The sequence below is a fragment of the Drosophila busckii genome, chromosome 2R, assembly GCF_011750605.1.
Source record: "Drosophila busckii strain San Diego stock center, stock number 13000-0081.31 chromosome 2R, ASM1175060v1, whole genome shotgun sequence".
NCBI lineage: Eukaryota > Metazoa > Arthropoda > Insecta > Diptera > Drosophilidae > Drosophila > Drosophila busckii.
Window position 1 is genome coordinate 22993723 of NC_046605.1, and position 12584 is coordinate 23006306.

General features: G+C 39.8%; 1 protein-coding gene across 1 annotated transcript in view; it reads right to left on the minus strand.

The window, feature by feature from the left end:
- Positions 1 to 6533: 6533 nt before the first annotated feature.
- LOC117135093 overlaps positions 6534 to 12584 on the minus strand; it is a 92906-nt gene continuing 86855 nt past the window's right edge. Inside the window, exon 3 of the mRNA XM_033295042.1 lies at positions 6534 to 6901. Coding sequence (XP_033150933.1) covers positions 6534 to 6901 — 368 coding nt within the window. The remainder of the gene's footprint in view (positions 6902 to 12584) is intronic.

The following is a 12584-nucleotide window of genomic DNA, read 5'->3' on the forward strand; positions in this document are numbered from 1 at the left end:
ATTTGACGTAAACTCATTAATTGCTTTTCTCTTTTCGATTCCAAGCGTCCTGCTGAAATTCGCTGCTGCTTTTCGAAAATTTATTATATTTTCGTTTGTAATTCGGCTTTTTAGTTTACTTGCCTTTTTTTTTTGCTCCTATTTAAAATCTGTAATTCTTGAGACCACCACGAGACATTTGTGATCTGTTTTTTATTTGAGGTCTGTGGGATGGTGAAGTGTGCACTTTGTTTGAATTATAATTTTATTGATGCTTGAAGCTTCTTTGTTTATGTTGGTAGATGGTGGTATAATGGTGTTGAAGAAGTATATTTTGGAGAGGCCCATAAATAGCTCCAGCTATTGAAGTCGCCAAGAATTAGTGCTTTGGATTGAAAGTTAAGGACGTTGTGAAGATTATATTCCTTGAATTTTTGGTGCTATGTATAAAGATATAACTTTAATTTTTTTTTTATAGATTGTAGTATACAACCTACTAGTCTGGCGAGCTCGCTCCTGGATTGCGTCAGTCAAGGCGCACGCGCTGTCCGGCTAAATTAGTTGGTCGGGCAAATATGGGGTTGGGAACAATTTTATGGCCTGTTAATTCATGGCTTTTAGATTTGGCTTAAATTTAATAATTTCATTTTTAACAATAAAAAATTGTTCTAAAAATTTATTTTAGATAAGTGTAAATTTCGCATTAGCATGTATTAAATTTAAAAAAATTTAAAATAATTAATTACGGACAAAAATTAGGAATAAAAAATAGAGGCATGTGTGCCTTTGCAATTATTACAAATGTTCAGCTTTGCACACACGCATACATAGATATTTTTTTTTTTTTTTATTAACTTACAGCATTTCATTTGAAATTCCTCCTTGCCGTCGTTGAGCTCAGCGATGCGAGGATGGATGATATCACTAAGCATACAACACATAGAGGCGTCAATGACTAAAAAATGTGTTGCATAAATTTGGACGATTGGAGCCCCAGGCATACTTCGTGAAGTTTCGTGTTGAAGTCGCGAGCCGAAGACTCATTGCCGAAATCGAGCCAGTGTTGCACACATCATTGCCTAAGAGGCTTTCAACGCATGAGGGTGGTTACGCTGCGCAGCGCGCTGATATTCTTTCTATGTATGCGTGCAGCCCTTAGAGCATGTGTGTGAAGCAACAGCTGCGAGCGCACTCATAAACGATCGTGAGTGCGAGTGGCCAGTTGCAATAAGAACACATTTTTATGTATGCGTACATATGTGTGTGCCGATCTGTTTGCAAGCCCAAGCACTTCAAAAATTCAATTTTTATATTTTCTGCCGCTGACCGCTTCTAGGGTATGTAGGGTATATTGAATTTTTCCAAGTTCAGCAACAGGTCAGCACAATATTTTATTACTTGTGCAGGTCAAAATAAATATATTGAAAAATATATAGGAAGGATGACACTTTTTAATTTGGAGTGCAAATGAAGCGCATTTGCACGTTATTGTATACACGTTGCAAACATTATTTTATGATAATTATATTATAATATTAAATTCTTTGATAGGTAATAAAATCAAATAATAAAGCATTGGCAGCATTCTGTTTGAACAATAAAATATTTTTCAATATAATTTTTTTAATCTGCTGCATTTGGGAAATGTTCAATATACCAATATACCCTATAAGCGGCCAGCACGCATGATTGTCTCACAGTACAAGTGCGCGACAAATTCAAGTTGCCGGCGGTAATAGAAAAATAGAACAACATCAGCGCTGAAATATAAGAATGCGGGAACAGAAGCATACATATGCACGACACTGCATGGGGACTGATGAACTGTTCATTCGCACTCATAAGTACTGACATATGCACGCTGGGACTTGATGCAACTGGCCACTCGCACTCACGCTTGCTTATGAGTGCGCTGTTGTTCACACCAGAGAACGGCAGGGGTGGCACTTTTTTGACACCCATGGTGGCATTCACAAATCATGGGTGTGGGTAAATACGCGCGCAAACAACACAGATTCATAAGCCTTTACTCATATACACAAGACAAGCCTGGGTACTTGCAAAATGCCGAACTACCATGGAAAATGCCACTTCCATTAACAATGAACGTCACCAACTCACTACGTTCTACTCGACCACTGCCCGCTCAAGTCCCCCAAACTTCTGAAACAGCAACGACGAACAACAACAATGCGACTACTCTGACCTATACCCCCCACTACAATCGCTGCCCAAGCACCTTAACACATCTTAAACATCCCAACATCTACAACACCCACTCTAATCATCACAGCACTGACATCGATATGGACAACACATCTTGCACCAACCTACTAAAGATTTCCAAGAATTACATAGGTCCATACTGAGCGAAACCAAAATCAAACTCTATGCTAAAAATAATAAGGCACTAAAAACACAGGTTAAGTCAAAATCTTTCAATAGCACCAAATCTAATATATCTATAAATCTAATATATGTATGTTAAGCTTTCACTAAAATATAATTAAGCTTCTCATCACTAAACAAAGCCACTCACCATCATCCAATGGAATATGCGCGGTTACACTAAAACCTTTATTGAGCTCCAAATTATTATAAGAAACTTTAACCAACTTAAACTACCTTAACAATATACCTATCCCAATCAACTACACATTACTCTCGAATGACATCATATCCATATCAGATATGGAGGCGTAGGAATTTACGAATGCAACTGCTTAGGGAGTGAATACAGGTTTCAGTAAATTTATTTCACGCAATATCGATTCATCGGTAATCACAGGCTCTGGAATAAAATTAGATTTTTGTGTGTTTTGTGTGTCACACTTGCTTATGAGTGCGCTGTTGTTCACACACATGTTCTTAGACATGCACGCATACACACAAAGAATATCAGCGCACTTGGTTTTGCGAACATTCGTGAGTGCGAGTGGCCGGTTGCATCAGGTCCCATTTGCATATGTCAGTACTTATGAGTGCGAATGAACAGTTGCATCAGGCCCCATGCATGTGTGCGTGCATATGTGAGTGCTTCTGTTCGCATTCTTATATTTTCAGCGTCTGATGGCTTGTTTGCCTATTTTGTCTTTCCCGCCGGCAAATTGAATTTGAATTTGTCGCGCACTTGTACTGTTAGACATTCATGCGGCTGGCTTGTAGGGTTATTGGGTATATTGACTTTTCCCAAATGCAGCAGGTCAAAATAAATATATTGAAATATATTTTATTGTTCTAGCAGAATGCTTCCAATGCTTTATTATATTATTTTATTATCTAGGAAAGAAATATTTAAATAGCAATAAATAATTAATTATCATAAAATAATGTTTGCAACGAGTATACATTAACATGCACATGCGCTTCACTTGCATTTTTTTTTATTAAAAAGTGTCATCCTTCCCTTAAAATATATTTCAATATATTTAATTTGACCTGCTCAAGTAATAAAATATTGCGCTGACCTGTTGCTGAACTTGGAAAAATTCAATATACCCTACATACCCTAGAAGCGGTCAGCGGCAGAAAATATAAAGATTGAATTTTTGAAGTGCTTGGGCTTGCAAACAGAAGCACACACATATGGACGCATACATACAAATGGCCCTGTCGCCCTCAAAATCCTCGACGGTATCGCTTGTGTGTTGCAGTACTACCATGGTGTACGCGTTGTGTTTTTAGTGGTGTGTGCACTCTTGCCGTTCTCTGGTGCTGACCTGTTGCTGAACTTGGAAAAATTCAATATACCCTACATACCCTAGAAGCGGTCAGCGGCAGAAAATATAAAAATTTGCCTGGGGCCCAATCGTCGAGAAATTTTATGCAGCCACTTTTTAGTCGATTTGAAGCCTCTATGTGTTGTATGCTTAGTGCTTGGAGTCAAGATACTAAGCTTAATGAAGCAACAACAGAAAAGACACTTTGTGCTTGAACGCAAATCGTTTTTGCTCACTTGCCGAGGCTCAGTTGAAGAGCGCCAAGCAAAAATATCCCATTCAAAACAGAAAACACGAGTGAAATCAGTTTGAATGTTTGTTCAAGAGTGAGCGAGTCTGTATAATATTTTCCTGTTATTTCAGTGAGCAGACAGCTTGTGAAATTTTGGTTGAGCATATTTTGGGAGCTCTGATATATATATATAATAATACTTTTAATAAAACCAACATAAAAGTTAGGTTGTACACACTCCTATTTTTTTCGCATAGGCAATCAAACATATGAAAGCTATTAAGCTTTTAGCGCATTTAGCGTAAATGTAAATCGGCGCTCTTAGTAGAACGTCGCTCAAAAGAGAAAGCTAAAGTGCAGAGACCCGCGCAAAATCAAACGTTGACGCCGGCGCCAAGCAGGCGCAACCTACGTCTGTTGCTAGGCAAAAAAAAGTAAGAAAAAAATAACTCACTGTCTAGCAAGACAAAAAAAAAGCTCTCGCCTGGGGGAGAAATGCGAAAAGAAATTATAGCGCTGCTTTGATTAGCATAACATAGCACAACGTTGCGTATGCATAACGTATAAAACAAGAACATAACCAAATTTTTAAAAATAAAAAATATCGGAGAAAATGCAAGTACATCGCAGAAATCCTATAACGCGAAATAGTATCCAGTTCGATAAAGTAAACGCGTGTGAAGCTACAAAAAGTGATATAGAGCATCCTAGTACACAAAGCGATTTATAAAAATAAATTATAATAAAATCTTAAATTCTAGTTTGCACTCTTAGCTCAAAAATAATATTTAAAAAATTATATTTTTATTTTATTTTATTTATATATAAATTCCTTTTTTTAAATCGTGCATAGCATATATAGATATAAATTATATATAAATTTTACCCACGTATATATATCACTAAGAAACTTAAGGGTCAATGTAATTGTTGCATAATTTTTGAACGATTGACCCGGAATTATTGTTTGAGTTGTGTGAAGTTTCGCCGAAGGCGAAGATCCATTTGCCGGAAATTCGAAGCAGTGTTGAATCTTTAAGGAGTCTATAACGATGAGGTGGTTTCCCGTGCGCAGCGGCGTTGATATTTTCTATGTATTGGTGCGCCTTAGAGCATGGATGTGAAAGCAAACAGCGGCACAGAAGATACACTATGCACGACACATGCAAGATGGTGATGCACTGTATCGCTTATAAGCATTTCACATATGCACGCTGGGATGATGGAAACGGCACTCGCATCTCACGAATGTTCGCAAAACCAAGTGCGCTGAATTCTTTTGTGTGATGCGTTGCATTGTCTAAGGAACATGTGTGTGACCAGAGAACGGCAGGAGGTGGCACTTTTTTGACCCATTGGTGGCATTTCAAAATCGATGGTGTGGGTAAATACGCGCGCAAGCAAAGAGGCATATGCCTTTACTCATATACACAAGACAAGCCTGGGTGTTTGCAAGTGCCGAAAAATAAGGGCAAAAGAAAATGTGCGCACATGCAAAATGCGATCGGCAGGCATATAAGCATAAGCGAGAAAAAATCTCGCTTGCTGTCTCGGTCTGTCTGCACTGGCAGCCGCGCCGACGCAACAGCAGGTAGCGAAAGAGACGCGCACATTAGGCGAGTAAAAAATTGCATGACCTTTTTTTTGTGTTTCTTCACATTCATTTTCGAGCCTTTTTGACTTACCTAAGCAAAAGGCTTGTAAAGGCTTATGAAAAATTGTCGGGCAACAAGAGCCGCAAATTCGGCTGATTGTGTGGGTAACACCATGTAAGTAACATGGCGATTTTAGGGGTGCGTACACTCATGCCGTTCTCTGATGCTGACCTGTACAGGCTAAGGGATTCCTATATGGAGTTCCCATAAATGTCTCCAGGGCATACAAATAGTTTTCAAGTCAGTCGGTTTTACATTCACTTGCATACTTTGGTCTGAAAACGTCACCAGACCCGCTCAAGCTCGTGGGCAAAGCTTAGACTCTAATAGTGGAATCAATGTCCAAATGCCAGCTGCAATATTAGATAAATTAAAGATCATCAAGAATCTCTCCATAGAAATGCTATTTATATTTAGTATACTATTTAGAATAACATACGTACTGTCGGCTTGCTTCAGTGGATCCTCTAACATATAGCTGCTCTTGTATATTACACCTTTTAATCTTGCAAGTGCCATGCTTTTATGACCTTAAATTAAATATTGCTTTTTAAATATAAACAAATGAACTTAGGCATTGTCAAGTAAAAGAACATACAACTTTAAACTTTAGGCTGTACAATTTTTTTAATTTTGTTGGTATTCAAATAATAAGCGATGATTCACAAATATGATATAATATTTCGCAATTTGAAATAGGTACAAAAGTTTTAGAATCATATTTGAAGACATTACGAAAAAAGTAAATATTTTTGAATGAGTGGAATTTGATATATTGAAAAATTAGTTGTCTGTAAGTGCTGTGTCATCTACGAATTGGTTTTAAAATTATATTTAATTAATATATTTTATTATATTTATTCATCACCGTTTCGGGAATCGATCTATAGACTTGAAAGCTCAGGAGCTTGCGCCTTATCTACTAGTCTAATGCACATTTATTTATTTTTAATTGTAACTTAGAATTATTTCTATATTACAACCAATTATTAATGGCTCTATTGTCGCGATTTTTGCTGCTGTGTCTGCTTCTTCGTTTCCTTTTATTCCTACTTGTCCTGGTGTCCACAGTAATTTTATTTTTTTGTGATTTGTGGTGATAATTTCACGTATCCTTCGTACTGTGGGATCACTGTTGTTGACGTTCTGTATAGCGAGAAGAGTGGAGAGGGAGTCCGTACATATGATGTGCTTTTCACTTTTTAATGCGCTTGCCAGCTCGAACTCCGCCGTTAAATTGGATGTGTATATTGGTGTAAGGATAGTGTTTTCTTCATTAACAACGATGAGGGTTGTGGCGTTTTTTGTTTTTGCGCCTAAAGAGATATCGCATAGAGGTGTGACAGGGGGTTAATATGTTTGCTTTAGTTGTTTTGCCGTATATACAGAGACCGTAATCTACTTTTGATATTATTGACTTTAAGATGTTTTTAAGAGACTACGCTACATATTTAAGGTGCGTACTGCTTAAGCATTTTAGTATATTTATTATAGAGTTAAGTTAACTTATTAGTGTTTTGTTTGCTGTATATTAATAACTAATTGTAGTGTTTTAAGCTATTGTACTTTTGGTATGGTAGTGTCACTAATTTTCTACATTTGTACATGTGTGTTTCTTACATATGTGTAAATGGGGTGCAGGTGTATCGTATATCCTGAGACTTATTATTCATTATGATAGAGTTCGTTCCGTTCGACATTCGTGGCACACAAGAGCACGCCAGGGTATATTTGTACAATATGTGGTTAGGGATGTGTGGGTAATTAAAAATAAGACACCTGCTAGAGACAGGCTGTGTGAGTGTGATAAGATAAGACACAACTTTGTCATGAGCCTATTTGCGTCTGTTTCGGGTTCCAACAAGCCGCCAAGCGACCCACCATGAGAGTCAATCATCACTGTACTACAAACAAGCGTCTGTATTTCCAATGCAACGACTATTAAGAGCTCACAGATATTTAGTTTTTCCAAACTTCTCTTCACCTCTTCTTCTGTGTGCTTCAGTGTACCTGGCCACGCCTCAGCCTTTGGTGCGATCTCTTCGTCTTCGTTGTGTAAGTGTTCGAGTTGTCATAAAATGGGCGTGGTAGACGTCGTTGCTATGCCTGTCTGACTCCCTAATGAAACTAAGCTATCGCGTGTGTTGTTGTGCGTTAGTTCTCACTATTCTTTTGTGCGGTCAGTCATCTTGCCCTGCTGTCCAGGCGAGCACCTGTGCACGAGACAACCACTACATCATATGAAAGCATCGTGTCTGTACAATACCATCAATCTAACATACATGTTGCGCAAAATCATCCGTCTTTTATCGAGAGCACTAGGTTCTCGGTTCCAGAATACTTCTACACTACATGCACAAACTTTGGAGCTACCTTAACAACACAAGTCTCAGTAATATGGTAGTAACGATTTAAAGTTCGGATAAAATATAAAATCAGAAATAGCGTATGAGAGTAAAGCGAGTGGCTATTCCTAGGATTATCATAGTGTGGGCTCGCACTGACTTAACATTAAAAATACATCTTTGACAGGTGTTAACGAAACAAAACACACGGCACAAAGAGTAATGCAACAACAACCTAGACGACAAAAACAAACTAACGCTTTTCTAACAGCTCGAATTCGACTGTACGCGTCATCAGCGACAACCGCACCGAGCTGCGTATCGGAACAAAGCGACGATGTGGTTATGGGGTCAGCACGTGTGGCACTCGCCAGTTGCTGTTTCAAGATCTTGTGTGTGGGTGGTGTGAGCTTGTCTTATAATTGAATAATTGCAATGTAATATTCCTAAGGCTTTGATGAATCGTCTGAAAACTTGCCGAGAGTAGGCAACTTGTGATTTATTTGTGTCAGATTTAAAGTATTTTTTACTATTATGAGCTCTTAGATATCATTATTTATTTCGATTTGCTGGTGAGGGAGGGTGAGGGGGAGAAATAACAAAAAGATTATAATAAATAAAAGTCGTAGCTGTCCCTGGAATATAAGTAAGCACCCTATACATAAAGAAAATGACATTACTAAGCACGTACTCGTCCATGTCTGACTGCTGACTGATGAGCTACCGTATATATCCTGCAGGTTGCTGAAGGAATCAGCAGCAGACGACCTCCGTGCATGCGGATATTGGGCGCGTCAGGCGCGCCACAGTGCACACAGTTGCTGAGAGGAGCAGGACGCGGACTAGCACCGCAGCGGCTCTACATCAGACTATCTAGTCTGAGCCTGCGAGTAGATAGGTCTAATCGAGAATATGTCATTAGTAACATATCTAGCTCTGGAGCTGGCGTCAGGACGTCGGCACAGGCACTACTTATCCTTCTTCGGCGCGCTCGTGTGTAGTGCTAGAAGAGTTCTTACAGATCATGATCGCAACCACTTACATACGAATTGCACGGCATCAGAGGCCTTTTCTGGTATCACAAATGTTTTAGCGCAAGAAATTGTAGAGACGGCACTTACGAAATGAGTCAAAGTGTATAAAAAGCTTATTAGCTCAACATTGGTGACCCCGACGTGATTCTTGCGTGAATAAATTGTTTAACAAATGCGTAAAACGCACCAACAGCCTACCGTTGGTTGTTGTTCGTTGAAAATTAGCATTTCAATAACATTTGTCTTTTGCTTTGGCAATTGTTTTCATACTTGGATAATAATTACGCTTACAGCAGTGCACAAAACATTTGTGGTTGTTACTCTTACTTTTCGCGCAGAGTTTCCTGTGACTGCACAACTGTAGTGTACAAACTTACATATTTACATACATCACACATATATGATTATTGCTCTTACTTTGTCGTGCAAGGTGCATTGAGTGTCGTCAGTGCATTTAAACTTTACAACACAAACATACATATGTATGTAGTTTTCGTAGTTACTTTGTCGCTCAAAGTACGTTATATGCCGCCAGTGCATGAAAAAACTGTAGTGATCAAGCTTTATCGCGTATATCAGTGTTTAAGTGCCGCGTAAATTGCATTGACTGTCGTGCATAAAATATATGCTATTTTTTGCTACACTTTGTCGCGTAAGGTGCCGCCAATGCATCTGCAACTGTAGTGCGCCAAACTTATACTGTGTCTCGCTGACTTTGCCGCTTATATCAGTGCATAAAACCATAGTTGTCTTTCTACTTTCTACCGTAGTGCATCTGTATATTTTGTTTTTGATTGACCTTGTCGCGCAAAGTACCGCCAGTGCATCTACAACTGTACCAAAACTTTATGCTGTGAAGTGCGCGCAACAAATTAACAACAATAAAAATGCAAACCAATGCTCCACCACAGTTGCTTGGCGCATCGTTTTATAAGGCCAAAGCCAAGGCTATTGATGAGCAGGTCAGACGAATGGCCAAAGCTATAGCGCCCGAGTCAATTTCTACCCTTTGCGAGGAGGAATTAGAAACTAGGCTTGAGGCGCTTGAGAGCGCTCAGAAGTCTTTATACAGCTTACACGACGCATTGGAGGAATTGGATTTTGACGAAATAGGGAGTGCCCTGCGCGATACATTTGATGAGCGTGCGGTGTTAATGAAAACAACATTCCGACGCGAAATTAATAAGCGAAAATTGTCGTCTCCCCTGTGCTCTACAATGCGTTCAGACTTAGCTGCCAACAGTCATGCGAGCTTTTCTCAGAGTCGCATTCGGTTACCTGAGCTGAAGTTACCAGAGTTTAGCGATGGCTATACTAAGTTCGCTGATTTTTTATTAATGTTCGAATCAATCATTGATAAGGACTCCGGGTTATCTGACGTGGAAAAGCTCCAACATTTGCGTTCGTGCCTTAAAGGTCCAGCCTTGGATACTGTATCGTCTCTGGAGATCAGCAGTACTAATTATCGAGTGGCACTAGACTTGTTAAAAAGACGATTCCATAACAAGCGGCTCATTTTCCAGTCGCATGTTACTGAGATCTTGAGTTTGGATCGCATTGAACTACATCGACGGTAAAAATACGAAGTCTCTCGGACACAGTGAACGCAAACATTCGCGCGTTGCCGAGCTTGGGCAGTTCTGACCAGATTGCTGATGCATGCAGCATAGTCTACTACAAAAAGTAGATAAAGCAACTCAGGCCAATTGGGAGGAGACAACTCCAATGGACACTATTCCAACAGTTGAAAACTGTCTGGAATTTTTGGATCGACGATGTCGGAGGCTGGAGAATGTAGAACATGCTATGGCAACATATGCGCCTAGCAACGAGGTGGAAAAAGTATCAAAATTCCTAACAACAGTAGAAAATCATTTGTATCTACTTACACTAACTCAAACGTATGTATATTTTGTGATTCAACTGTCCATTTGATTTACAATTGTACCCGTTTTGGTAATTTATCTCCACAACTGCGTCTTGGCGAGGCTAAGAAATTGGCCCTTTGCATTAACTGCTTGCGCCAAGGTCATCGGATGACGGAGTGTAGCTCTAGTGCATGCAATCGCTGTAAGGCAAGGCACCATACACTTTTGCATTTTGATTCTCAGCTTGACGCCACCCAAGCTCATAGCTCTCCGCATGTGTCTGCTAATAACTCATCGACAACACTTATAGCCCAAAATAGTAGCTATGACGTTGTGCTTTTGGCCACTGCTGTCATCAATGTGAGAAGTCGCTCCGGCGATCTCATTCCTTGTCGTGCCCTGCTTGACTCTGGTTCACAAGTGCACATCATCACTTCTCGCCTAGCCCATCATCTCCAGCTACGTAAGCGCAAGTCCCCTACTATAATATCTGGATTGGGTAATTCCAGCGTGGCAGCAGATGGGTATTCTGCAGATATTGTTTTTAAATCGCGAGTATCTGACTACTCTGCAAATATCTCCGTGTTGATAGCACCGTCGATTACTGGACATCAGCCCAATTACAACATCAACACCGATCTTTGGAAAATACTCTCGAATCTTCGCTTGGCCGATCCCGAATCCTACAAACCGCAACAAATCGACCCACTTATTGGAGCAGGTTTATTTTTCGAATTGTTGTGCATTGGGCAAATAAAGATGGCCCCTGGTTTGCCCATTCTGCAAAAGACTAAACTCGGTTGGATAGTAACAGGAGGAGCACTCTCGCCAAGCTCTGCCTCATGTATGGTCACACGTCTGACTCCAGTATTGCCTTTAAATCCTGATCACAATCTTGATAAAATTGTTCGCTGTTTTTGGGAAATAGAGTGATTACCTAATGATATTAGCAAATATACTAAGGAGGAGCTTGATTGTGAAGCGCATTTTAAGCAAACTCACTTTCGTTTACCCACCGGTGAATTCTCGATTCGCCTCCCAGTGAAGCCAGGTGTAGAGATGCTTGGTGATTCCTATGGGCAAGCATATCGCCGTTTTTGTAACTTAGAACGCAAATTGGAACGTCTACCACTCAGCATTTATCAAAGAGTATGTGGAACTCAAGCATATGTCCCGTGTTGACTCCAGCCTGCGAAGTCAGTGCAAGTATTATCTGCCTCATCATTGCGTGCTTAAGGAAGATAGCTCAACAACTAAGCTCAGAGTTGTCTTTGACGGTTCTGCCTTGTCCTCGTCAAGCCACTCTCTCAATGAAACTCTCATGGCAGGTCCCACTATACAACCCAAGCTGTTTAACACGCTGCTGCAGTTTCGGACATTTCCAATTGACCTGAATGGCGACATTTGCGAAATGTATCGATCCGTAAGAATGGCTGAGTCTGACTCGTACCTTCAGTGCATTCTTTGGCGCGATTCCCCTAAAAATCAAATTCAAATCCTTAAACTTGATACTTATGGCACAAAGCCAGTCTCATTTTTAGCCGTTCAAGTCATGCATCAATTGGCTATTGATGAAAATATCTCATTTCCTATGGGATCTAAAATTGTTAGACTGCCTGCTATTTAAATTTTCGCCAATGAAAGCACCTGGCAATCCAAGCAAACGCTCCGTACTGTCTACAATTGCTAGATTTTATGATCCACTTGGACTGATCGGACCTGTCATAACTAAGGCGAAGATCTTTTTACAGC